Source organism: Protomyctophum parallelum (assembly GCF_964188405.1).
Source record: "Protomyctophum parallelum genome assembly, chromosome: 6".
In the NCBI taxonomy this organism is placed as follows: domain Eukaryota; kingdom Metazoa; phylum Chordata; class Actinopteri; order Myctophiformes; family Myctophidae; genus Protomyctophum; species Protomyctophum parallelum.
In genome coordinates this window covers 14,634,402-14,660,042 of record NC_139701.1, presented here as the reverse complement: position 1 = coordinate 14,660,042, position 25,641 = coordinate 14,634,402, and the positions used below count along the sequence as shown (strand labels likewise).

Sequence of the window (25,641 nt, the reverse complement as noted above, 5' to 3'; positions counted from 1 at the left end):
CTGTTGTCCCCTCCACAGTGTGTCTGTTGTTGACGTTGTTTCTGTTGTCCCCTCCACCGTGTGCCTGTTGTTGACGTTGTGTCTGTTGTCCCCTCCACAGTGTGTCTGTTATTGACGTTGTGTCTGTTGTCCCCTCCACAGTGTGTCTGTTATTGACGTTGTGTCTGTTGTCCCCTCCACAGTGCCCGGACCTCCCTACCTGTCTGTTGTTGACATTGTGTCTGTTGTCCCCTCCACAGTGCCCGGACCTCCCTACCTGTCTGTTGTTGACATTGTGTCTGTTGTCCCCTCCACAGTGCCCGGACCTCCCTACCTGTCTGTTGTTGACGTTGTGTCTGTTGTTGACGTTGTGTCTGTTGTCCCCTCCACAGTGCCCGGACCTCCCTACCTGTCTGTTGTTGACGTTGTGTCTGTTGTCCCCTCCACAGTGCCCGGACCTCCCTACCTGTCTGTTGTTGACGTTGTGTCTGTTGTTGACGTTGTGTCTGTTGTCCCTTCCACAGTGCCCGGACCTCCCTACCTGTCTGTTGTTGACGTTGTGTCTGTTGTCCCCTCCACAGTGTGTCTGTTGTTGACGTTGTGTCTGTTGTCCCCTCCACAGTGTGTCTGTTGTTGACGTTGTGTCTGTTGTCCCCTCCACAGTGCCCGGACCTCCCTACCTGTCTGTTGTTGACGTTGTGTCTGTTGTCCCCTCCACAGTGTGTCTGTTGTTGACGTTGTGTCTGTTGTCCCCTCCACAGTGCCCGGACCTCCCTACCTGTCTGTTGTTGACGTTGTGTCTGTTGTCCCCTCCACAGTGTGTCTGTTGTTGACGTTGTGTCTGTTGTCCCCTCCACAGTGCCCGGACCTCCCTACCTGTCTGTGGCTCAGGACTCGGAGACGTCGGCAGTGGTCCGGTGGGACCCTCCGGAGCTGGCCCCCGGCGTGGACCTGCAGGGCTACCGGCTCCAGTTTGGCCGCCGGGACGTGTTCCCGCCGGCCACGCTGGAGTTCGCCACGCACGAGCGCCACTACGCGGTGGACAACGTCCACAGCGGCGCCACCTACGTCTTCCGGATCTCCGCCAAGAGCCGGGGGGGCTTCGGGGACGAGGCCACGGTGGAGCTCCGCGTGCCCGAGAACACGCCGGGGGGCTACCCGCAGATGAGCGAGGGCTCCAACGTCACCTGCTGCTCGGTGCAGCTGTCCTGGGCGCCGCCGGTGCTGGCGGAGCGCAACGGGGCCATCACGGAGTACACGCTGGCGTACAAGGAGGCGAGCGGCGGGGGGTCGCCGCGGGAACTCAGCCTGCCCCCCGGCCTGTCCAGCTACGTGCTCAACAGCCTCAAGCCCGACTCGGCGTACGACGTGAAAATACGCGCGCACACCAGTGTAGGTCCAGGTCCCTACAGCCCGCCGATCCAATATCGGACGGTGACCTTTGATCCGACAGGTAGGGCTTGCCTGTTTCTCTCCTCAACCTGGGGCGGGGGTGGGGAGTGGTGGTGGTGGTGGAAATAACCCCCCTGAAAGATTATAATCAACGATAGAATAATCCACAGCACGAAAAAATGAAAGCCGCCCTCCACCCTCCTCCAAGCACCTTCACTTGTCCACAAGAGAATGAAAAAAAAAAAGATGTATTACAATGTTTGCGGGGGGAAACTCACTTCACTAACCCAAACAAGGTAACCCAGTCAGTAAGTCACAGTCAGTCAGTCAGTTTGAAAAGAGAGGAGGAGCCCCAGAGTTCAAGGTAAGTGGTTGGTCAGACACTCCTGTCAGTCGTCCTTGCAGCCCGTTTTTGCTGAGCACACACGCACACTGCCAATGTCACAATCTCACATCCCCAGTTTTACAAACCAAAAGGTATAGGACAGACCGACTGGCCACTCAGGGTCAACGGCCCAGAGCATGTCTCCTTAGAGTATCCTAGCAGAACAGAGAGAGAGCAGACGTCACTTCTGGAGTTTATTTATTTATTTTTTGATTATTTATTTTGTTCGAGGAAGTCGTTCCCACCTTAACTCCCTTTCCTCCCACCCCTCCCCTCCCCCACCTCGTCCGTTGACGGGGCAAGTTTGTGGCATGGCATCTCCCTCCCCTCCCTCTGCCCCTCTCCCCCCCCCCCCCCCCCCCCCCCCCCCGAGAAGCGCCCGCTCAAAGGGGCTGTCCGCATGCTGTGTTTGGGTCTGTCTCTGTGCCCGCCTGGCAGTAGCGCGTTGGCAGTGCCGACCCCAGACACGGGGAGGGTCCACCTCCCCTGAGGTCCAGATGTTGGTTGGCACTGAGACGGGAGTCGGCACTGCCGTCGTCCACTAGTCGGCGGGGGTCCCGTTTGTGCCACGTGGCCATTTGTCGTTCCATGAGTCTTCCGTGCTGTGTGTCTTAACCAATGGCGTTGCCCGTTCTCACTGCCTATCACAGCTCACTGCTCGCTCACGTTTGATTCCAGAGGAACGTTGCAGGAACTGCTCACGCTCTCTTCTTTTTCTTCTTCTCTTCGTCTGTCCGTCTCTTCTGCTCGCTAACGGAAAACTCTTTGTACCAAAACAGATGTTCCAAAGAATTTCACAGTCAAGTGGGCGACGAAGACCACGGTGGCACTGGCGTGGAAGTTTACCGACAGCAGATCTCCCTACAAATGCACAGTGAGTGCTGCTGAAACGCACACGCACACACACACACACACACACACACACACACCATCTCCGTCAGAGATTTACTAACTTAGTGAAAGTATCGATACTGCAATATAGAAATACTCTGTTGTGTTATTTGTGTTCATATGTTTCAGAGCACAACCAAAGATAAAAATGACTTGTCTTTTAGTTCTACTGGATCTCTTCTCCACTAGTTCCTCCCTAACATTTTAGTCTAGTTCTTATTTGTTGAAGCAATTGTCAATATATTTAGTCTTAGTTTTAGTCACCATAGCTTAGTTTTTATTTTGTTTTTGTCAGTGAAAAAAGGTAGTCGTCGAACATTTTTCGTCATAGTTTTAATCGACGGAATACTCCTATGGCTCCATTGCTCTTCAGTCTCCATGTGGAGGAGCTGGGATTATAGTTCGCCTCAGGTGATTTAGAAGCCAACAATGTGATGCGATAGATCACGTTTTCAGCTTGTAAAAAAACAAAAACGTCAAAAACGTTGGTCAGCTTCTCTTCACTGAGAATTCAATCGATATTTCATGACAATAGATGTTCTGTATATAATATAGAAAACACACACGTCCTTGTCCACCTGTTAACTTTCACATCTGTCATCCGGCCTCTCATTTCCACACAATCATTCATCCATGTATCCATCCATCTATCTATTTTGCCATCCATCTAAAAGTCACTCAACCCACGCCATTTACCATCTACAAAGCCATCTGTCCGTGAAATGGATCATCGCGGTAGGCAGGCAGGCAGGCAGGCAGGCAGGCACGAAAGTCATACAGCCTCCAATCACATACTCTACGGCCATGATCCTAAGTAACGTTCTAGTCTCCGTGGCCCGTCTGTTTAGCATCAGCTCAACGTGCTCTCTGTCTACCGTAACTGCCACATTGACAGCTCTTCAGTGATCAGACTCCCTCCACCAACCCTTCCTTCCCTACATAGCATTCATGTCTTCTTCACTATGTCAGCGTGTCATTCAGAGACGGGTTCACATGGAGTCTGTCATGTTATTTTACTGTCCGTGTGTTATGTAGGTTCTAGCCCCCCCTATGAGGTGTCTATTATCATCATGTCTATTATCATGTCAATGTTAATACATCTTTATATTTCTCTAGGCTGTGCTTCCGGGAGGGCGGGTTGTGATATTAGCAGAGTCCGTGGCATGCCTGTGCGGATCTGTTCGTGTTTGTGTCAAGGGAGACGATATTAAAATACAAATAACAGTGCCATCACCGTGATGAATGCTTTTCATCTTGACAAGAGCAATAATAAAACATAATCTTATTTAGAATGCACTTCTTCTGTTACAGAGTAAAACATTTGCATAATGTTCATAGTAATAATAATAATAATAGGTCAGATTTATGTAGCACTTTTCTAATTACCCAAAATTGCTTTTCATGAAGAAAAGGAAGGAACCAAGAAGAAGAAAAAAGCAAACATAAAATTAATATAGAAACATGAGGTATTTCATTTCATTTATGTCATGATTTAAAAGACATTTTTTAAATTTTGATGTCGGGCCTAAATGGGTTTTTAACCCATTTTGGGCGCGAACCCCTTTTGGTGTTAGCATTATGTTATGCTTTAGCTATTGAAAAATATCAGATCTACAAGCTGACCTACAAGCTACGAGCTTGTAGGTCTGCTATTTTTGAAAAATCAAAGAACAACTGACATAGAAACATAGCTTTTTCAGAAAACTGTCAGGATGTAGAAGACATTTTTAGAATCTGATCTCAGGTCAGAATGGGTTAAGCAAGGAATGTGAGTACCTACCCCCCACTGGTCGTACCCGGCTCAGAATGAACATGAATCCACCTCCCTCCCTCCCTCCGTCCGTCTGTCCGTCTCTCAACAGATCGAGTACAACCGTCAGAAGATGGACGTGGACGCGCGGCAGACCAAGGTGCTGGTCACCGGCCTGCGGGCCAACAGCAGCTACGAGTTCCGCGTGGCGTGCCAGGAGAGCGCGGACGGGGGGCCGCGGCACCGCGTGCACGCCAGGACGGCACCCTTCCTCCTGGCCAAGAAGCCCAAGCTGGACGTGTTCGGCGACCCCGAGACCTTGCTCACCATGACCTTCCCTCCCGTCGTCGACATGAAGGACGTAAAGTGAGTCATTTTGGTGCAGCGGTTTCCTAACTTTTTCAGGTCTAGACTCGAAAGAGACATTAGATGTTAGCCCGCAGGACCTTGCAGACCTTGGAGATCAGCTATTTCCACAATTTCTTACTTTATTTAAAAGTGTAAAATTATTAAATAATGTCAATACTGTCTTTGTATATTAGATGTATTTGTCATTATTATTTGCCCTGTGCAATGTTTGATTATGAAGCCAGAAAACGGAAATAGTAATTTGTATTCATATTCTCCAGTTTTGCTCCAGCGACAGAAACACAATGGAATCGTTGAATCGCAATTATGCGTGTGACAATTGATCGGCAACTTAAATCTCGTAAACGCAACAGCGCCTACATCTCATCTCATGCACAGAATGCAGCTTTACAAGTGGTGCACGAGCAGTAGTATACTATGTCTGGAACACATTCAACAGCTACTTCATTATACTCATGGGGAAATTAGCTCTTGGACGCGGCACTGCAACGCAACACAATGGAACAAGCCAAACACACAGTAATATAATATAACACGCACAGGATGCCGCAGTACGACTCGCTACAATTACCGAGCTCTCAAGGGTCTGACACGGTCTATTGTTGTACGTAATGAAAGTCAGGGTTAGCGGGTTATTGTTACGGAAATAGCATTCTAAGGCTTTTCTGATTTGCTAGCTATAGACTGCACTGCGGATCGAGATGGGCATCGTGATGGAACAAGTGGCGCTTGTTGTGTGTGAGCACCAGCCATCACGATATCATCACGAGCCACAATATAATTCTCAACCTGGCTGGTTGAACTATACCTGGAATATTGCCATATGCATTCATTGTATTTATGTGTGTATCATGTTTAGCATGTCGAATTTTTACTATATAACGTTTGGGCATGTATAACAGCTATATATACCTTTTTTATTATTAGGCTAGGCCTATATATATATATATTTTTTTTTAATTACAGACAAGATGGACAATTTGTTTGACAAAAAGCCTATGCAAAAAAACAGGGACGTTAGGTTGTTTTTCTTTTGCTACTATTCATGACTTCATATATAATTATGTCTATATTTCAGGAACTGGTATGTGGTTGTGGTTCCACTGAAGAGGACGGTGACGAGCGTCAAGAACCTGAAGAGCCCAGACGAGATGGACATGGACGAGGTAGGATCTATTATGTTATAGCTTTAGCTATTGAAAAATAGCAGATCTACAAGCTCAGGCACTCGGTGCCGTGCTACGAGCTTGTAGGTCTGCTATTTTTGTACATTTCTTTCAGAGCGAACGTTTTTAACTCAAATCTTTGATTCTGGGGGGGGAGGGAGGTCCTTGGAGCAATATACATCTGCTGTACATCTGCTATTTTTGAACATTTTCGAAAAACCGGGAGAGTGCTAGTCTGCTAGAGCCACTGATATAGAAGTAATTTGTAGAACCCGCCTCAGGTCTTTTAAGTGAGGCATTCTGGGTACTTTTCTTCCCCCAGTGCACACACACACACACACACACACACACACACACACACACACACACACACACACACACACACACCATAGCACACAAATCCATACGCTCTGTGCAGATCTGGTTGGTTATGCTAATTGGCATGTAATAGAGAGAATTACATTGTAAGTCGTACACTTCCCAGAGCTCCTCCAAGGTCACCTTGAGGAGCTGCTCAGTGCCCAGCATCCCTATTGGATTTGGGATTACACACATACACACACACACGCTCACTTCAATCCACTCTGTCAGCTCACACCGCTGTGTGTATGTGTGTGTGTGCGTATGTGTGCGTGTGCGTGCGCGCGTGCATGCGTGCACTTGTATCACTATAGCCTACGTGTGCCAAATGTCCCCACAAGTGTATCAGAATTTGAGAAACCGGCATTATGAGGACTGTTTCCCTGTAAGAGCAATAGTTATTTTATGGAGAGAGAAAAGGGGGTGTGGGTTAGGGAAATTAGGTAAAGATTTCAACTTGGGTTTAGGATTAGGCATTAAGAGATGCAGAACTCTAACTTGGAGATATACTTAGTTGCCAGTGAGCGTCGAACACCAAAAAGGTGCCTTATGAGGCTTTTAGGGTTAGGGGTAAAAACAACTGAAAGAATGAAAAGCAAAATGACATTGATAAAATCAGCGACGTACAATGTTGATGTCCCCATAAGTATAGTAATACAAACGTATAAGCATGCGCGTGTGTCTGTGGGTGGGTGTGCAGTAGTAAGACGGTTGTCTGGACTGTGGGAGCCCTTCGCCAGGGATTCACTCTCTTGGGGTCCTTTGTAGTTCATAGTGAGAGGAGCAGGCTTATCAGTGGTGACTGGGGGCTTACAGTATTATTTAAATGTTCTGCGGTGTCCTCCAGGGGACAGGGAGAGTTCAAAGTTGAAGTTGGGTGTCAGGGCTGTCTCTACCGGTTTGTTTTGGATGGACGTGCATTACTCTAGTATGGACTCTCTGCCCATTTGGCATGTACCGTATTTATGTGCAGAATCAGAATTAACAAAGTGAAACGATAGAGATGTTTAACCCATTCAGGCCTAAGGCCGATTCTAAAAACGCCTCTAAATCCTGACCTAAGGTTTCTGAAAAACTTCAAATATTGATATAGCAGAATCAAAATTTTTACATTTTTGAATACTGTACATACTGTACAGAACCCAAATATGGGTTCCCGGCCTGAGGGGGTAAGGTACAAATAGGGAACCCCGCCCAGAATGGGTTAAGACGTACATTTGTTTAAATTAGTAAATAATTATGTACGACTTATAACAAAGAACGGCACATATAAAATGTTATAAACATTGTTATAAGATGTCACGCATGATTATAAACATTCATAGCGACATGATGCATTTGCAACGCCCGGCATTCGAACCCAGGTCGGGTGGAAAGCCAACATCTTAACCGCTAGATTAAAAGGAATTTCCTATAGTCAGTGGGAGACGTCTTTGGCGGTGTAGGACTAAAAAAAAAAAAAAAAAAAAAGACATCACGGACGACTTTGGCAGGGAATGAGCGGTGTTCTAACCACCTGGTACTCCCATCCATTCTCTCTCTCTCTCTCTATCAGCTGTTGAAGGAGGTGGCCCCCAAGCGGCGCTCTCGCCGCCAGCTGGCCCAGCTGGACCAGAAGAAGCCGTTCATCACGGCGTGCTTCAGGCAGCTGCCGGTCAGCTTCGTGGTGGGGACGGACCACCGGCACAGCGTCTGCCAGAACACGCCTCTGGAGGCGGGCCAGGAGTACGTCTTCTTCCTGCTGGCCGAGCTCAACGCCACGGCCGGGGTGAGTAGACGCAGGGAGGGACGGAGAGAGCCGGGTACATTTCCCTAGATTGAAACTGTGACAAAATATGTTCATCGACCTTAAAAACTACAGAAAATCTAAATGAAAACAAAATCATGATGAAAAAACTAAGACTAAACATGTCAATTTCGTCAACAAATAAGAGAAGTAGGTCGGGAGTTGCTATCCTCGTTACAATGTGCTATAGACCCCTGGGAGATAGAGTCTATTCTCGTTACAATGCGCTGTAGACCCCTGGGAGATGGAGTCTATCCTCATCACAATGCGCTATAGACCCCTGGGAGATGGAGTCTATCCTCGTCACAATGCGCTATAGACCCCTGGGAGATGGAGTCTATCCTCGTCACAATGCGCTATAGACCCCTGGGAGATGGAGTCTATCCTCGTCACAATGCGCTATAGACCCCTGGGAGATGGAGTCTATCCTCATCACAATGCGCTATAGACCCCTGGGAGATGGAGTCTATCCTCGTCACAATGCGCTATAGACCCCTGGGAGATGGAGTCTATCCTCATCACAATGCGCTATAGACTCCTGGGAGATAGAGTCTATTCTCGTTACAGTGCGCTATAGACCCCTGGGAGATGGAGTCTATCCTTGTCACAATGCGCTATAGACCCCTGGGAGATGGAGTCTATCCTCGTCACAATGCACTATAGACCCCTGGGAGATGGAGTCTATCCTCGTTACAATGTGCTATAGACCCCTGGGAGATGGAGTCTATCCTCGTTACAATGCGCTATAGACCCCTGGGAGATGGAGTCTATTCTCGTTACAATACGCTGTAGACCCCTGGGAGATGGAGTCTATCCTCGTTACAGTGCGCTATAGACCCCTGGGAGATGGAGTCTATCCTCGTTACAATGCGCTATAGACCCCTGTATGTCCCGCACAACTTGCTGCACCAAGCCATGCTACTCATTCGCTGAGTTGGCGGTGCCCGGGATCGAACCCATGAACTTGTGGTCCAAAGGCGAAAGCTCTAACGACTGAGCTACCCGGACACAAACAAATACAACAAATAAAAACTAGACAAAAATGTTAGGGAGGGACTTACATTTGCTATTTTTGAATATCCAACAAGGTGATGTGTGTTTGGCAGCGGATATGTGAAAAGATTGTATGCCAGCAGTCCCCATAAGAGAAGACCACTGCCCTACAGAACTCACACAACGCATTGTGTCACTGACAGTTGGGAATCTTCCTTACCGTTTGAATCTTCTGAAAGTGTGAAACGGCGATCCTTCACTGTGCTCTCTGTCTCTGCATCGCTGTTGTCTGGCTCAAATCAAAACCTGAACGTAGCTCCCACAGGAATTAGAGTGAACTTTGACAACCTCTGTAATCTCATTTCAATCATGGTTCAACGTAACCTGTGTTTATTATTGCTGTTTTTCCAGCAAACTGCCGCATCCCTTGTCGAATATATTACCGTCCCGATCGACAGTCGCTTATTATAAATAATTACAGACTCAATCATAGATTTATCATATGCAGAGAGAGAGCGCAGGAAATAAACAGTTGCTGTTTTCAAAATCAAACTGCCAAATCCTGAGATCGGGTTACAAATATTGATTATCTTTTTTTGTATATTTCGAGGTGTGCATCGGCCTTCTTTAAAAAATGTAATAAGAATACAATAAAATGACGCAATAAAATCTGTTCCCTTCTAAAATGAGCTTGGCAGCTGTTTTTGAGCTGTGCCTAACAACTGCTCCAATGACTAGCTGCGTTTGTTTGTCTGTATGTTTATCCATAGACTCCTGTAATGCCCGCCTTTAGCGGCGTTTATCTCCGAATTGAAGCTCAGGTGAGGTAACATGAGGTGAGACATGATATTAGGAGGTCAATAAAAACCTAGCGCGATGCTCCGGTTGGCAGATCAATGTGTTCCATGCTAGTGAACAGTCAACTCGAGCGACGGACACATCGCCGGCTAAGGGTTCGCTTTTTCTAGTTTTTTCTAGTTTTTGACCTGGCACAGGTAAAAAAGGGGCGCCCCAAGAAACGCCTGGCTTTGAATGTGTTAAACAACATGTGTTCTGTGTGTGCGTGTTCAGAAAATGTTTGCGACCAGCCCGTACACGGACACGGTGATAACCCCAGAGATGGTGGTGGACCCCATGCCGGTGGAGACGGGCGGAGACGGCCTCATCTGGGTGGTGGGCCCCGTGCTGGCCGTGGTCTTCATCATCTGCATCGTCATCGCCATCCTCCTCTACAAGAAGTCAGTTGGCTTTATTATGTTATAAATGTGGAGTTGTGTAGAGAACTTGTTTTTATTACGTGTTACTTGCGCAAGCAGATTGTGCAAGTAGTCTACTGCGATCGGTGGGTATGTATGTATGTATGTATGTATGTATGTATGTATGTATGTATGTATTATGCATGTATGTATGTATTATGCATGTATGTCGGGATAAGAATGGTGGTCCCTTATTGGCTGTTGATGGTGACGTAACTAAGGTATGTTTCAAGGTTGGTCAATAACGGGTCTAAAGGATTTAGAACAGCAGTTGTAATAGACATTTGTTAGTAGCAGTACTTGCGCGCTCTGCTTGCGGACAAGTAGGCCATGCTTGTGTGCAAGGCGCAAGTTGGCGCCTCGACAGAGTTGCCAACTAGTTTTTACTGCAAAATAATAAAAGTACGGTAAGTGATTTTGTTGTGGTTGTTCAATAGCTGTGCCTGTCTCTCCAGCTCTTTAGTAAACACGATACCAAAATGTATTTAATCAGGATCAGGATAGACAACTCACACAAGATACCACCAAGGGTTTGTTCAGAGACCCCTGTCAATAAACACGTAGGGCATTACTATCACAAAATGTTCAACCTTATAATAAAATAAATAAAACATTTTTGTTTAAACCAAACAATATCACTTACCCTACCTAAGTCACTGTTGGGTGGAAAAAACTCATAATTATTGTGTCCAAAACTGTAACTTTTCAGGATTCAAATTATTAAAAAATAGCTAACGTACGTACGTACTGTAGCAGATCCACAGGCTCAAAAAGCGTCAATTGGCACCACGTTTTGAGCTTGTGCATCTGCTACGTTTGATGGTTTTGTGTAGGTTGTTGATTTAAGACAAGACACAACAAGTTAAAATATGGAGTTACGGGTAAGACCGTAAGAGGTCTCTGCCCGGCAGCAACAATATACTTAGCCAATAGCCATGCACATTCAGTATAGTGAAAATATTATGACATGCCAAACATAGGGATGCCATTCAATAGCGACATTGATGTTTACTGTATCGATGGTCTCCTACTGTCTGTGTGGAGTGAGCTTTCAGTTCATTTCACTTCACTGTATTTGTCTGTAACTAAACTTTTAACCCTAGAACACTAAACACGGGTGATTTTCACCCGGACAATTATATTTGTTGTAATGTTCATAATGTTGCTGATTGTCTGAGGTGGGTATTACCTCAGGTACTGAAAGACCTTAAAGGTCTTTCAGTACCTTCATGATGCTCAGTGAAGGTACCTTTGTTTCCCTGGCCAAATCCCTTTTATTTCTTTATTTTCTACGGCAGGTGTTCGGGTGAATTTCACCCGTGTTTAGTGATATTATGTGATAGAGATAGTATGTTTTATGGAATATTTTACATTGGGTAAAATATACCCGAGTTTAGTGACGTTGTGACAAAACGGATGTTTAGTGTTCTAGGGTCAAATTGCACCAGTTTGTTCTGGATGTTGATGGTGACGAAACTCCATGGTTGTGAGCATGCTCAGACTGGTGTTTATATTTATTATGTGGTCTAGCATGGATTTAAAAAAGAAATCGCAAAAGTTGTTGCATGTAAATGTACCGTGGTGGAAAGTAACTCGGTATGTCGCTGTTGTCGTGCAGAAAACTCTTATCTCCATAACTCCTTGTGATTTTGTTTTGATCATAGCCGACTTACTAACTACAGCATCACAAAAAAAACATCAGATTTAGCAAACTCAAAATGTGCCGCAAAGCGCTTCGAGATTGTATATCTGCTACTTTTAGCAATTTGTTTTATTTGAATCCTGAATGAAATGTAACAGTTTTGGACAGGGCCGGATTAATACCTCTGAGGGCCCCTGGGCACTAAAGCTCGAAGGGCCCCCCTTCACGCGCACCCAAACATTTTGGGCCAGCTTTATGACGTTATATTGGCCTATTTCCGGTCGCCTACCCCCCCCCCCCCCCCCCCTCTGGTCCATAGCTCTAATGCGTTGCATTAGAGCTATGTTACTCTCAACTTCCGCCGCTCGCATGAATGCAGACCAGCCTCTCCTCTTTAGCGTAAATAAAAAGAACGCTTTTGCTACTCACCAAAACAAAGGCGAGTTGTGTCATTAGAAAGCCTACTTTCCTTAGTGGACGCACTCTGAGCCCCCCACCACACGTATAAACTGTACTTTTTGGCCAAAAGGGGATTTAGTTTCCACTCCGCTGCACCCTCTACTGATATTGCCCAGAGAACTGCCTCATAGAGAATATTTTTCCTCCGGTGGAAGAAAATTAACCTGACGCTGCCAGATGGGGGCGGTATTGGGTAACCATGTTCCACAACACAGCTTCCATCTGGGATCTCTCAGGGAGTTCAGCTAACACCAATCCGTTCCGTACCGAACCAATCAGCGTGAGCTAAGGGCGGGATATGTGCGAAACCGGATGTGAAGCTATATAGACACGTCAATATGATTGGTTGTGTTTGCACGCCCACACAGTGATAGACAGACGGTCCCATCCAATCATCTACCAAGTATCTTGAAAAAAAAGGAACAGCCCCGTCATCGAATTTGCTTCCGCGATCCCAGATCCCAATAAGCTGTGAAACAAATTTGTGTAGCAAGCTTCTTGGATCTGGCACCGTCAGGTTAGAAGAAAATCCCTTTCTGGCCAAAAAGTACCGTTTATACGTGTGGTGGGGGGCTCAGAGTGCTTCCACTAAGGAAAGTAGGCTTTCTAATGACACAACCCGCCTTTGTTTTGGTGAGTAGCTAAAACGTTCTTTTTATTTACGCTAAAGAGGAGAGGCTGGTCTGATTTCGACTTGAGATTTAAAACGGATAGTCGCATAGCCTTACTGCGCAGGGCAGAATCGTAGAAGCAGTAGAATTCTATGGATCAGAGCTAATGTCCCAGTAGAGTTGAGTGACGGCTGTGTTAGAGGTCAAGCGTATCGCTGGGTATCTACTAGCTGGCTGCTGCTGTCAGGTGAGCCAGGCAGTGTGACCTTGCCTTACCTCTTGTCTTAGTGATAGTCTTAGTCTTAGTAACGTCTCTCCTTGAATCTGTCTGTCTGTCTGTCTCTCTTTCTCTCTCTCTCTCCTCTTTTCCCTCCATCTCTTCCTGGTGGACAGTGTTATCCAGGCTTGTCTTTGGTCCTGACCTGCCCTTACTAACCACCCGCCCCCCCCCACCCACCCACCCACCCATCTACACGCACGGACGCACACGCACACAGACAAAGACACACCACAGACACACGCACACACAAATATGGCTGCTGCAACTATCATTACTTTTCTTAGCCATTATTCTATCAATTATTGTTTACATTTTTGTATTAATTTCAATATATAAAAAAATATATATATATACAGTATATCAACGAATTGATTAACCAAGCGTTGCTCTTTATTTTGTGAAGTTAAGCTTCAACGTTGTGGTAGATTTATTTGAAACTGTACACATAATAATGGCATGCCTATATAATAGGGATCGATTTGAAATCGCACGTTTTATAAGATACAGTATGTAGTTTGATTGACACACACACACACACACACACGTATATTATATATTGATACTCAACCTTCAACAAGAACACTTGAGAACACTCAGTTGGCCCAAAGTAATAAGGCCATGAACATGCATGCGCGCACGCACACACACACACACACACACACACACACACACACACACACACACCCCTTCTCCAAATGCTGATGAGCTTTATCTTGTGTGTGAGAGCAGCCCCTGTGAATTTTAAACTGCTCTATATTGATCTGTGTCTTCTTGCCCCCCCCCCCCCCCCCCCCCCCCCCCCTTGCGGTGTGTTTTTCCCCTCTCTCTCCCCGTCTCGTGTCTGTGTGTATTTATTTGATTCCTTCATTGCTTGCTTGTGGAAACAGCAAACCTGACAGGTAAGGCTTTAGCTGCAGCTGTTTTATTGCATTTTTCGTTTTTTTTTCAGCAGGAGAAGAAAAATAAGCCGTCTCAGCATGAAAAACACTTTTAATTAGTCCGACGGGTGGTTGGAGGAGAAGGTGGGGTGGAGGAGAAAGCTGGCACACACTAGAAATGCCTGTTTTCGCCCGAGCTGTCTTTTTTTATTTGTATATTATTTGTTTGTATACTTTATTTCGGATAGGATAGTTAGTGTAGTGTAGTGTAGTGTAGTGTAGAGGGACAAGAGACCCAAGGGCAGAGGAGGGGAGGGACATGCTAGACCAGGGGGGGTTGGCAACATTTAGACATGGGTGCCAACATGGGCCCAGTGGAGGGTGAGCGCTGGGGTTACACACCGCCATTCAGAAACACCGCCATTCAGAACCCTAACCCTAACCCTAACCGGGTTTCTGAATGGCGGTGTTTCGGAATGGGGGTCTGTTCCCGAGCGCTGGCACGCAAGACATTTAGCCAATTAAATGAAGTCCCCCCCCCCCAACGTCGGTATGCAAATCACATCCAGCACATCATTTTACGTTCATTCAAACTCTGGGAGTCTAGGACATACAGGTCTAGAGTCTAGTCCTGATACCGTACGACAAGAACATATTTCAAAAGAAGATGAAGAACATAATACAGGCCGTTATGTATAGGCAATCAAAGTCTGCTGGGAATATGTTATTTTGACGTGTGGTGTCATAATAAATAAGCGTAAGGTTGATTATGGATAAAAACATGGCACTTCATGTGGAAATGGTGGATGGCTGGCGCCTACGCTAGACAAGTACACGATGCAGGAGTCAGATTTGAACACGTGCAGGTCTTTGCGCTCGCAAGAAGGAGCATAATCAGGTTCTTGTCTCGACAGTGTTAAGTTTGTGTTTTTTTTCCCTTTTCTCAAAGACATACGAGAGCCACAGTGTTGCTTACTGTGCGCGTGTGCGTTGCGTATGCTCTCAGCCATTTTGTTCACGACAACCGCCGTCTTAACGACGTCCGTCTCGTCCTTTTCTTCTCCGTCTCTCTCCAGCCGTAAGAGAAAGGAGTCGGAGCCGCGCGCCAAGTGTCTGCTGAACAACGCGGACATCACCGCCACACCACCCCACCGACCCTGTGGAGATGAGACGCATCACTTCCAGACTCCAGGTATGACCAGGACGCACAGCGCGTGGAGAAATGTATTAAATTATGTAAAACAACTAAATGCATTGACCCATAATAGCAGCGACAACACTGGGACATCTAACAATAAGAGTATTTGCTGTTGTTGTTTTTTTTTGTTTTTTAAAATGACACAGTGTGACCGAAAGCACGGATGACCTCTTAGACTTTAAATAGTTGAGACGAACGTCAGAACTGCAGTCATGTGGGATTTTAACTGCAAGAGTAACTGTACTTGTTATGACACACGCACGCACGCACTCACGCACACACACACACACACACACACACACACACACACACACACACACACACACACACACACACACACACACACACACGTGCGCGCACTCAAAGCTTCTTGTTGATGTTGATTTCATACAACCTGTATGCCTCCATATCCCTACGTACGTACTTACCATTAATTACGTTTTTTTTTACCATTTAACTACCAACACGGTCAAAAGTGTTCCTTTGATGTGTTAGGCTTACTCTGATGCTGCGTTCACATGGCAGATGCAAAGATACTACCATTCATCTTCATGGAAGCCAGCGACATGAAGATGCAAAGATTCATCCGACGTTTGTAGCTGCTGCAAAAGCTACAAAGCTACAAACAAATTGAGCTGGTTTCAAACTTCAGCTACAAAGATACATCTTTGCGTCTGCCTGTGTGAAGGCATCATGAGGATGGAAGCGCTTCCATTTGTACACTCTTTTAAAATGAACATGCAAAGCCATTTACAGTGAACCATCATCAGCAGCGTGTCAGTGTGTTTGTGTGTGGCTAGCCGAGGACATCTTTGGGTTGGGCTGTATTTTGTTTTTATTTAGTAGGTTTTTGTTCTGTTCTTGGCGGACCATTTCTTCTGCTTTGCTTGTGTTGTGGCTACAGATCAGACAGGTTAAGACTAGATTTCCCTCAGATCCTCGTCTCATATTGTCGTTGGGCAGAAACCTCATGTTTCACACAAAATCTCTTGTGAATTAAAGCTCAAAACGCATCGCATTGCAAAGTGCTGTGAGTTTGTACGTGAGCTATTTCTGCCTATTAAAAACCAAATGGGTTTTAGTGAACATAGTGACGGTTTCCGCCATACATCACCGACTTACTCCCGACTATAGCTAAAACGCTGCTGTCACGTTTCCTGTTCTGTTCTGTTCTGTTCTCGTTCTGTTCTGTCTGTTCTGTCTGTTTGTTCTGTTCTGTTCTGTTCTGTTCTGTTCTGTTCTGTTCTGTTCTGTCTGTCTTCCTTCAACCTGCCTGTCTGCCCGTCAATCAGACGAGTGAAAATGGGGAGTGCATCGTTTGGACTTCCATCGTGCATTCTCTCTCTTTCTGTCCTCGTCTCGTCTCCTTTGGGTTTATTTTATTTTCTTCTTCTTGCGGCATTCCAGGCCAATCCTCCCCCACCCACTCCCCCTCCCCCTCCCTCCCTCTTCCCTGGCTGTCAGTCAGTCAGCCAGGCATCTGTCAGTCCTGTCCTTATCAATCTGCATTCCCCGTCACAAGCGGCTCACGTTTAGAAGAAAAAAAGCGCCAGAGCCGCCTAATCTCCTCTCCGCTGCCTGGAGAGCTGGCCGGCCGCTTCGCCTTCTGTTCCTCTCAGATCCGTGTCTCGGAAGAAGACGACCAGGATTCCTCTTTCTTTCTTCCAACGGGAGGAGAAGTCGCTTTGTAAGCAGACTGGAATGGAGGAAGTGCATGTACATGTGCACACACACACACACACACACGCACAAAGCCTGTCCTTATCTGTGAGAGAGGCGGTTGTAATGGTCTCCCCGGTCTCTCTCGTCCTCAACTGCTCCTCCCCTCCTTGAATAATAGAAAACCTTGTTACGTCCTCTCTCTTAACACACACACACACACGCGCATGCACACACACACACACACACACACACACACACACGCACTACAACAGTTGAACGAATACAGAAAAAAACACAAATCTTTTCCGATTTCTCATGTTCATGTTAATATCGGCCGATCATTTCGGGAGGCTCATATTAGTGGACTTCTCTCTACTCACAATGTCCGTTTCTCAATTGGACCGTACTTGTGGACCCATCTGACCTCACAACTATCGCTAATATAAGTATGTTCCTTCCCGGACGGGCGCACTCTCTCCCTCCTCCACGCCAGATGAAGCACTGCGCTCCTCCTCCTCCTCCTCCTCTCTCTCTCCTCCTCTTCAGATGAAGCACTGCGCTCCTCCTCCTCCTCTTCTCTCTCTCCTCCTCTCAGATGAAGCACTGCGCTCCCCTTCCTCCTCCTCTTCAGATGACAGACCCTTCCTCTACGCTCCTCCTCCTCCTCCTCTTCAGATGACAGACCCTTCCTCTACGCTCCTCCTCCTCCTCCTCTTCAGATGACAGACCCTTCCTCTACGCTCCTCCTCCTCCTCCTCTTCAGATGACAGACCCTTCCTCTTCGCTCCTCCTCCTCCTCCTCCTCCTCTTCAGATAACAGACCCTTCCTCTTCGCTCCTCCTCCTCCTCCTCCTCTTCAGATGACAGACCCTTCCTCTCCGCTCTTCCTCCTCCTCCTCCTCTCCTCCTCTTCAGATGACAGACCCTTCCTCTCCGCTCTTCCTCCTCTTCCTCCTCCTCCTCCTCCTCTTCAGATAACAGACCCCTTCCAGAAGGATTTCGCTGCATGGCGAATGTCATTATCTCTGCAGCCCGGATGGATTTAATTTGAGCGGAACATTTTAGCCCAATTAGGCGGGGCGCTGAACATCCCGCGAACATCCCCATTAGCTAATAGTGGCCATTGTTCAAACGAGCGTGTGCTTAAACCCCCCCCCCCCCCCCCCCCCCCCCCCCCCCCCCCCCCCCCCCCCCCGCGAGGCATATGCCCTCACCGCGCTGTGTGCTCAGTGACCCCTGCGCTGGTAGCACAATGAATATGCTTTTAGATTAGCTATTCTATAGGGGGAGTTATAGGCTACTCTGTGTGTGTGTGTGTGTGTGTGTGTGTGTGTGTGTGTGTGTGTGTGTGTGTGTGTGTGTGTGTGTGTGTGTGTGTGTGTGTGTGTGTGTGTGTGTGTGTGTGTGGTGTGTGTGTGTGTGTGTGTGTGTGTGCGAGAGAGAGAGAGAGAGATAGTGCAAGTCTAATTTGCGTGTAAGCTGAAATGTGTAGTTGATGTGTGTGTGCGTGCGTGCACTGTGTGTGTGGGTGGGAGTATGTATTTTGTCTGAGTGTGTGAGTCCCTACTTTGCATTTGCATGTCCGTAGGTCACACGACATCCTGCCAGTTATTTCCCATGATTCCTGGGGGGTGTGGAGTGGCGTGTGCTCTTCATTAAGTCCATCTGAGCCCGGGCTAATCGACCCAACTAACGAAGCTTTAGCTACACACTCTCTCTCTCTCTCTCTCTCTCCTCTCTCTCTCTCTCTCTCTCACACAGACACACACACTCGCATGCACACGCATGCACGCTCACGCGTACACGGGCGTGACAGCGATGCATCGGCAGCCTACTTCTCTGCGATCACAGGAAGCAATAATGACAATCGTATCTTCCCACACAGTTATCTCCGAACACACCTGCACACATGCATGCATGCATGCATACTGTACACACGCATCAATTAACAGACAGACACTCGGAGATAGCACACACACACACACACACACACACACACACACACACTGCCTCCTGCTGAGATGATTGCGTAGATGTGGAGACGAGAGACGTGGACGCCCCCCTCCCCCCGACTGCTATAATTGGTGCATCGTCGCACAGACCAATTAGAGAGGAAGAGATGAGATGTCTTAATCTCCCTCCCCGTATACTCCCCTCTTCCTCTGTCATTATGCTTTGATTATAAAATAATCTATCTCTACTGGCTGCATGTCATTGTAGGTGAGCTCACAGTAAGCAAAAAAAATAGTGAAAAGACACCATTGTGCAATGAATAACACTTAAATGTTTATTAATTCGTTAAAAATGAAAAGAACACAAAAAAGTGCATCTACATTTTCCAATTAATTAAACAAGTAATTGATATAATCAACAAGAAAATAATCGTAATAGTTGTGGCCATATATTTATTAAAACAATGTAACTGTCGTGCTGCGTTCCATGAACAGCCTATACGCTCGACCCCGTTCACAATCGTACTTCAACTTGACCACTGTTGTGTGAATCCTAGTAGTGCATACGCCGGCCGTTTCGAATGCATATCCTTGACTATTGTGCTTCATCGATCATGAGGATGTGTAATTGGAACGCCTCGGGGGGAGATTCCTGAAATCGATGTGATAAAAAGCCTCTTCGCTATGCTCATATCCTAAACAATTACCGTGAGAGTGCAGTGCACACATCCGGCCCGCCTCGGATTGTTTCCTCCAGTTCTGTGTACTTGAATCATCCCCGAGGGATGTGGCTGGAGGCCTTGCTTTCTGCTCGTTCGGGCAGACAACACCACCAACAACAAACCCGCTGGTATATTTACCTGGACACGTATACACATTATCCCAACCGCTATTTTCCCACTCACTCATTCATTGCCTGGAGGCGAGAGCAGGCATTCTTTCTTTTCTCTGGAGGCGCTCGGTGAGGCAGAACATCCGTACATCTCACCTCTCTCTCTCATCCACACAAACCAGGTGTGTTTCTCATCAGCACAGATGGTTGCATTTTTCTTTTTCCTTTTTTCCCCCCTCAGCCGAAACAGCAGAGAAACCCTGCCTCTGTGTGTGTGTGTGTGTGTGTGTGTGTGTGTGTGTGTGTGTGTGTGTGTGTGTGTGTGTGTGTGTGTGTGTGTGTGTGTGTGTGTGTGTGTGTGTGTGTGTGTGTGTGTGTGTGTGTGTGTGTGCGTGTGCGACTGTGCGTGTGTGTGCTCGCGCAGACAGAGCCATTGAATCCCCTTCCTTCCAGAGCAGAACGGACAGTTCTTTGAACTGTCACAACATTCCTCGGTCGCATCAGCTCATGGCTGTCAGACGGCGGTATGGGAACGTTTTTCCACACCTTTCACTCCTAATGCCTCAGCAGCGCCAAGCCGGCAGACAAAAGAGGCCTTTCAGACCTCATTTTTTGCGGAGGAAACATAAGCCGCCTCTAGCCCCCCCCCCTCAAATCTCAGCCTACCAATCCCCCCACCCCACCCCACCCTGATTTCCTCTCCTCTCCCCTCCTTCCTCCCTCGCCTTCTTTAACCTGTTTCTCGTTCTCGTCTCAACAGAACTCCTAACTGCTTGTGTATGGGAGCTCCGACTTAGTGGGGGGGGGGATCGATTTTCTTATCCGCAGATCTGGACAGCTGTTGACATCCAGGGGAGGGGGGGTAGTTGAAGGCCCTGACAGACAGGGTGTCCTTTATGTTGGGGTGGGGGGGGGGGGGGGAACTGAACTGACACCGGTGGTGGACCTCAACCCCATTGCAGTACTTGAGTGACAGTATGTGAGCAGAATGAAGCTGAAACTACTTACTTCAGAGCCGAGTCTCTCTACTGGGCCAGCCCGGGCACGACCTTAAAGCATGACTTCAGCCTATCTTCATACAGTTGGTCCTCGCTAATCATCATTTAATTATAGCACGGCATTTTTGGTCTACTTGGTCTGTGTCCTCTGTCAGGAGGAGCTGTGTGGACCGTTCAGAAATCCGTTACGGTTTTCCAGCGGCCGGCTCGGATCAATGCAATTAATGTCGTCTACTTTAAAATTCCTGTTTTATCAATATCACAATGAGAACTCATTTAGAGATTAAGAGAGGGAGCTCTCAAGCTCTCAAGCTGTTTTTTGAATTCTACGCTTAGAGCTGCATTAGTGAGGACCACCATATATGAACATGGGTTAACATTAGTGAGGACCACCAGTTATATGAACATGGGTTAACATTAGTGAGGACCACCAGTTATATGAACATGGGTTAACATTAGTGAGGACCACCAGTTATATGAACATGGGTTAACATTAGTGAGGACCACCAGTTATATGAACATGGGTTAACATTAGTGAGGACCACCAGTTATATGAACATGGGTTAACATTAGTGAGGACCACCAGTTATATGAACATGGGTTAACATTAGTGAGGACCACCATATATGAACATGGGTTAACATTAGTGAGGACCACCATATATGAACATGGGTTAACATTAGTGAGGACCACCAGTTATATGAACATGGGTTAAACATGGGTCACGTCGTCCTTCATGTATTCAAGGTTGATTGTCGTCAACCCATCGTGAAAGACGATGATACGTGATCAATGTATAACATACTTTTGCCTGCCTGCCGGCGAGTGTGTGTGTGTGTGTGTGTGTGTGTGTGTGTGTGTGTGTGTGTGATATGTTGGCCTTTCATCATTTGTAATCCATTTATTTAAGGATTTAATTTTACATTTTGCCTTTTCTGTTCGCATTTCAGCTTAAAAAAACAAACAACAAAAAACAACAAAGAACAAAGCCAGCTTGTTGTCCCCTTATGTTTGCGTTTCTTTACAGATTCTGGTCTGAGCAGCCCTCAGAGTGAAGCTGAGTTTGACTATGAAAGTTAGTCCCCTCTGTATTTAGCTCTTGTGTTTTTTGTCTCCCAGCTGTTTTTATTATTTTTATTTTTACTTTGTTATGATTTGCCAGCACTGCTCGCCCCACTTACAAAACATATGATTTGCATTTATTAAATGTTATGTTTTTCCATGACACGGCAAAAAGAAAAGCACTAATTTCCCCCCTTGTTTATTTTATTGTATTTGTTTGGTTGTCATTTTTATACTGGCAACCCAACGGGCTGTTTGTTTCTTTGATTGATTTAACCTTGGTTGGATGTGTCAGTCATCATGATTTATTCACACGGGCTGTTGTGCTTTGCATTAATCCACCATGCTGTAGGTCAGTGGTTCTCAAAGTGAGGGGGGGGGGCACCTCAGGGGTCCTTGAGGGGGGTTCAAATGGACCCCTTGTAGGGTCTGTAACTCTGAGGGATCCTTGAAAACAAGTTTGAGAACCACTGCTGGTAAACAAAAGAGAAATGAAAACGTCTCCCATCACTTCTGCTGGTGCAGAGAGGAGGAGTACCTCTTCCAGCACTTTCCTCACCTCCCTTTCTCACTCCCTTGCTCCCTCCTCCACCTCCACTGCTCCGATATAGCTCAAGGAACCGTCCGTTCGATGGAGTTCAATGGACAGCTGGCGCCATCTTGAGAGGTTTTCCCTGTATTGCTTTCAGTGGGGCGACGATCACGTTCTCTTTCTATAGATTCAGGTGTGAAAGCAGCAGTTCTGCAGTTCCCCAACCTTCTCTGCACGTATACCGTAATTTCGTTGACGTTAATTATTTTAATATAATATTATTATTACAATCTTATAGGGCACTTGCAATGCTTAGGATCCACAGCTTGGGGATGGTTATTGTTGTAGGGTCTTTCCTATAGCCTCGTGTTGCCACTATAGCCAGCCTTCATCTGCCTTTGCAATGCATATTGCCCCAGGCAGATTAAGGCTGGCCTTAAGGCTGGCCAAAATGGTGACGGCCAACCAGATTTGTCTGGAACCAGGCTATAACCAACCAGGGCCCAGTATTCAAATATGGGGTGGGAGACATTGCAGAAAAAAACAACGTCTAACACTGAGAGGACTGGAGGTCTTTCCTGTGCTCGCTGATAACAAGCGGAATTAATGAAAGCAGGAGCAGATGACAACGTCGCCATTTTATCAGCCTCCCCGTTGCGAAACCAACATCAAAAAACCAAGCCCCGGGCTTTCTGCCTTCCGTCTCCGTGCTATTCTCTTTTTGTTTTGTCACTCCGTTCCTCTATTATTCTATCATTTTCTTATCCCAAGACACGTGTCTTCCTTTTATATGTAAATAACGGAAACATCATAAACAGCCTTTGTCGTATACGTACTGGGCTGGGTCTCTCAAAAATGATCATTATTTCTCGGCTTGCCGGTCGAGGAGATTGGAAATGCGTAATTAGATGGCATTTGTTTGTTTTTTTTACGCCCGTTGATCTCACACGCTGATTGCAGAGGAAAGGAGGGGAAGGAAGGGTGAGACTGCACCGCTTGAACCGGAGAAACACAGGGAAATGAAACGTGCACGTTGGGCGGAGTGGGGGGTCGTTGAGGATGAGAGTGGTGGACAAAATACTCAACCCCAGTACTTGAGTTAAAATATAGAGATAATCCTGGTCGAATATTACTCCACTACAGGTGAAAGTTGCTCAGTCAAATAAAAAAACTTGAGTTAAAAGTACATGAAAGATATGTTAAGTAGCTATTCAGTCAGTCAATCAATCAATCAATCAATCAAGCAATCAAAGTATAACATTTGAAGTACATTTTCTTTATATTTGGTTGTGTGCAGTTGTCACTTTATGAAAATAGGCGATGCTCATATAAACCTGCCAGACCTGCCCTTGGGGTGACTTTGTGTGTGGAGGACATGCTTCTTTGAAATCAAAACAGCATGGCGCTCACTGCACACAAACCAACGACAGTGTGGGTATGAAAACAAATCGGGGGCAAAATCGAATCGTTTGTTTTTCTGGCACGGTGGACCAATGGAATATAGTTACTGTAGTAGATTAAGGGAGAGATGGCGAGAGAGTGACTGAGAGAAACAGAGAGAGAGAGACAGAGACAGATGGTCTTAGCCACAGTGTAAACACGCTAGTGTATTGCGTCTCTGAGTTATGTTGGTGTAAGGTTGATGATGAAAAGTTTTTTTTGGGGGGGAGATGAAAGCGCTTCACAGTTAGAAGAAGTATGTATTCAAATGATTTCCCAAAAACTCTCCAGCAAAGTATAGCCAGGCTTTACACATAAATGATGCATTGTTATACACCTCTCAGCTCTGGCGTTTCGTAATGCAATGTGGGTATGCATTATGCAGTACATGATTGTAAACAATTACACATAATACAGTCATACATATATATACTGTATATGCATGTCTGTCTGCATATGTGTAACTGTTTACAATAATTTACTGCATATGCATTGCATACCCACAATGAGATTCAACACCAACTGAAATGAACTGGTGTAGCAGGTGTCTAGCCACACACACACACACACACACACACACACACACACACACACACACACGCGCACACGCACGCGCACACACACACACACACACACACACACATGCATCCATCCTCACAGATAGACACAGAGGCACACAGTCGGAAGACAAACATTCTTTGATCTCTCCTCTTGTTTTCTCAAGGAGAAACCATGCAGGCCTCTCATTTGCATACCCATTTCCTTGCTGTCGGGAGGAAACCTTGTTCGTCCCATTATTTTAAAACAGTGAAATAGTGAAAATAGCCAATGTAGCCGAAGAAGAAGAAGAAGGCTCACAACCTGTGAGCTTGTAGATCGGCTATTTTCACTACTTGTGTGCGACACTCTTGTGTGACGAAGTAGGGTCATTCATTTACAAGAAATATAATTAATAATAATAAAACATAAAAGTTGAAATAATATACAAGGTTTCTGCCCGACAACAATGCTTTCCTCATTTGGCTCATAGATTGTGATACATTTTAAATAAGCCGACAGCCCAATGTTAATTTGCGGATGCTGGATTTCTCCCCTTCCTCTTTTTGGGGGACGGGTGGGAGGGGAGGGGGGGTTTGACATTCATCTCATTGGATCTTCTCTCCTTGAGTTGATTAATACCCTCCGCCGTTATTAGGAACTTTGATATCTGCACGCCGTCGGGTGGAAACCTCATATGTCCAAAACAGTAATTAATTTACGAAATAGACCATACAGTACAAAGCATGGGAACATGGGAGATGTGAGGTTTGGGCCCGACAGCAACCATATGCAGATGCATAATTCTCCCCCTTTCCTTTTAGTTTTGACATTGGTCTCCGTGAATTCACTCCATTCCTCGAGCTGATTAATAAAAGCTAGAATTGCGAAGTGTTGCCACGGGTGGTAGCTATTATGTTTTTTGCCGGTTCATTGAGAGTCTTTGAGTAGCTAGCAAACAAACTCTGCAAGCCCCCTCCACCAAATGAATTAATATCCGTCTGCAAGCCCCCTCCACCAAATGAATTAATATCCAAACAAACTCTGCAAGCCCCCTTTTATTACCTCGTAAACATCCGCTGCGCAACTCTCATTTTGACATTGAGCGGGACTGAGGCGCGGCTGAAAGCGAGGTTAAGAGCGCTCTCGATTTATTGAACATGAAGTACTTTAGTAAAAGTAGCAATACCTTAATGATAAATGATAAAATAATGATAAAATAATTCTGTTA

General features: G+C 46.3%; 1 protein-coding gene across 1 annotated transcript in view; it reads left to right on the top strand.

Annotated features, from left to right (window-relative positions):
* ptprsa (protein tyrosine phosphatase receptor type Sa) overlaps positions 1–25,641 on the top strand; it is a 262,736-nt gene that overhangs the window by 188,860 nt on the left and 48,235 nt on the right. Inside the window, 9 exon segments of the mRNA XM_083768114.1 lie at positions 839–1,432; positions 2,536–2,630; positions 4,510–4,763; positions 5,845–5,932; positions 7,848–8,060; positions 10,143–10,309; positions 15,274–15,337; positions 15,339–15,372; positions 15,375–15,389. Coding sequence (XP_083624240.1) covers positions 839–1,432; positions 2,536–2,630; positions 4,510–4,763; positions 5,845–5,932; positions 7,848–8,060; positions 10,143–10,309; positions 15,274–15,337; positions 15,339–15,372; positions 15,375–15,389 — 1,524 coding nt within the window.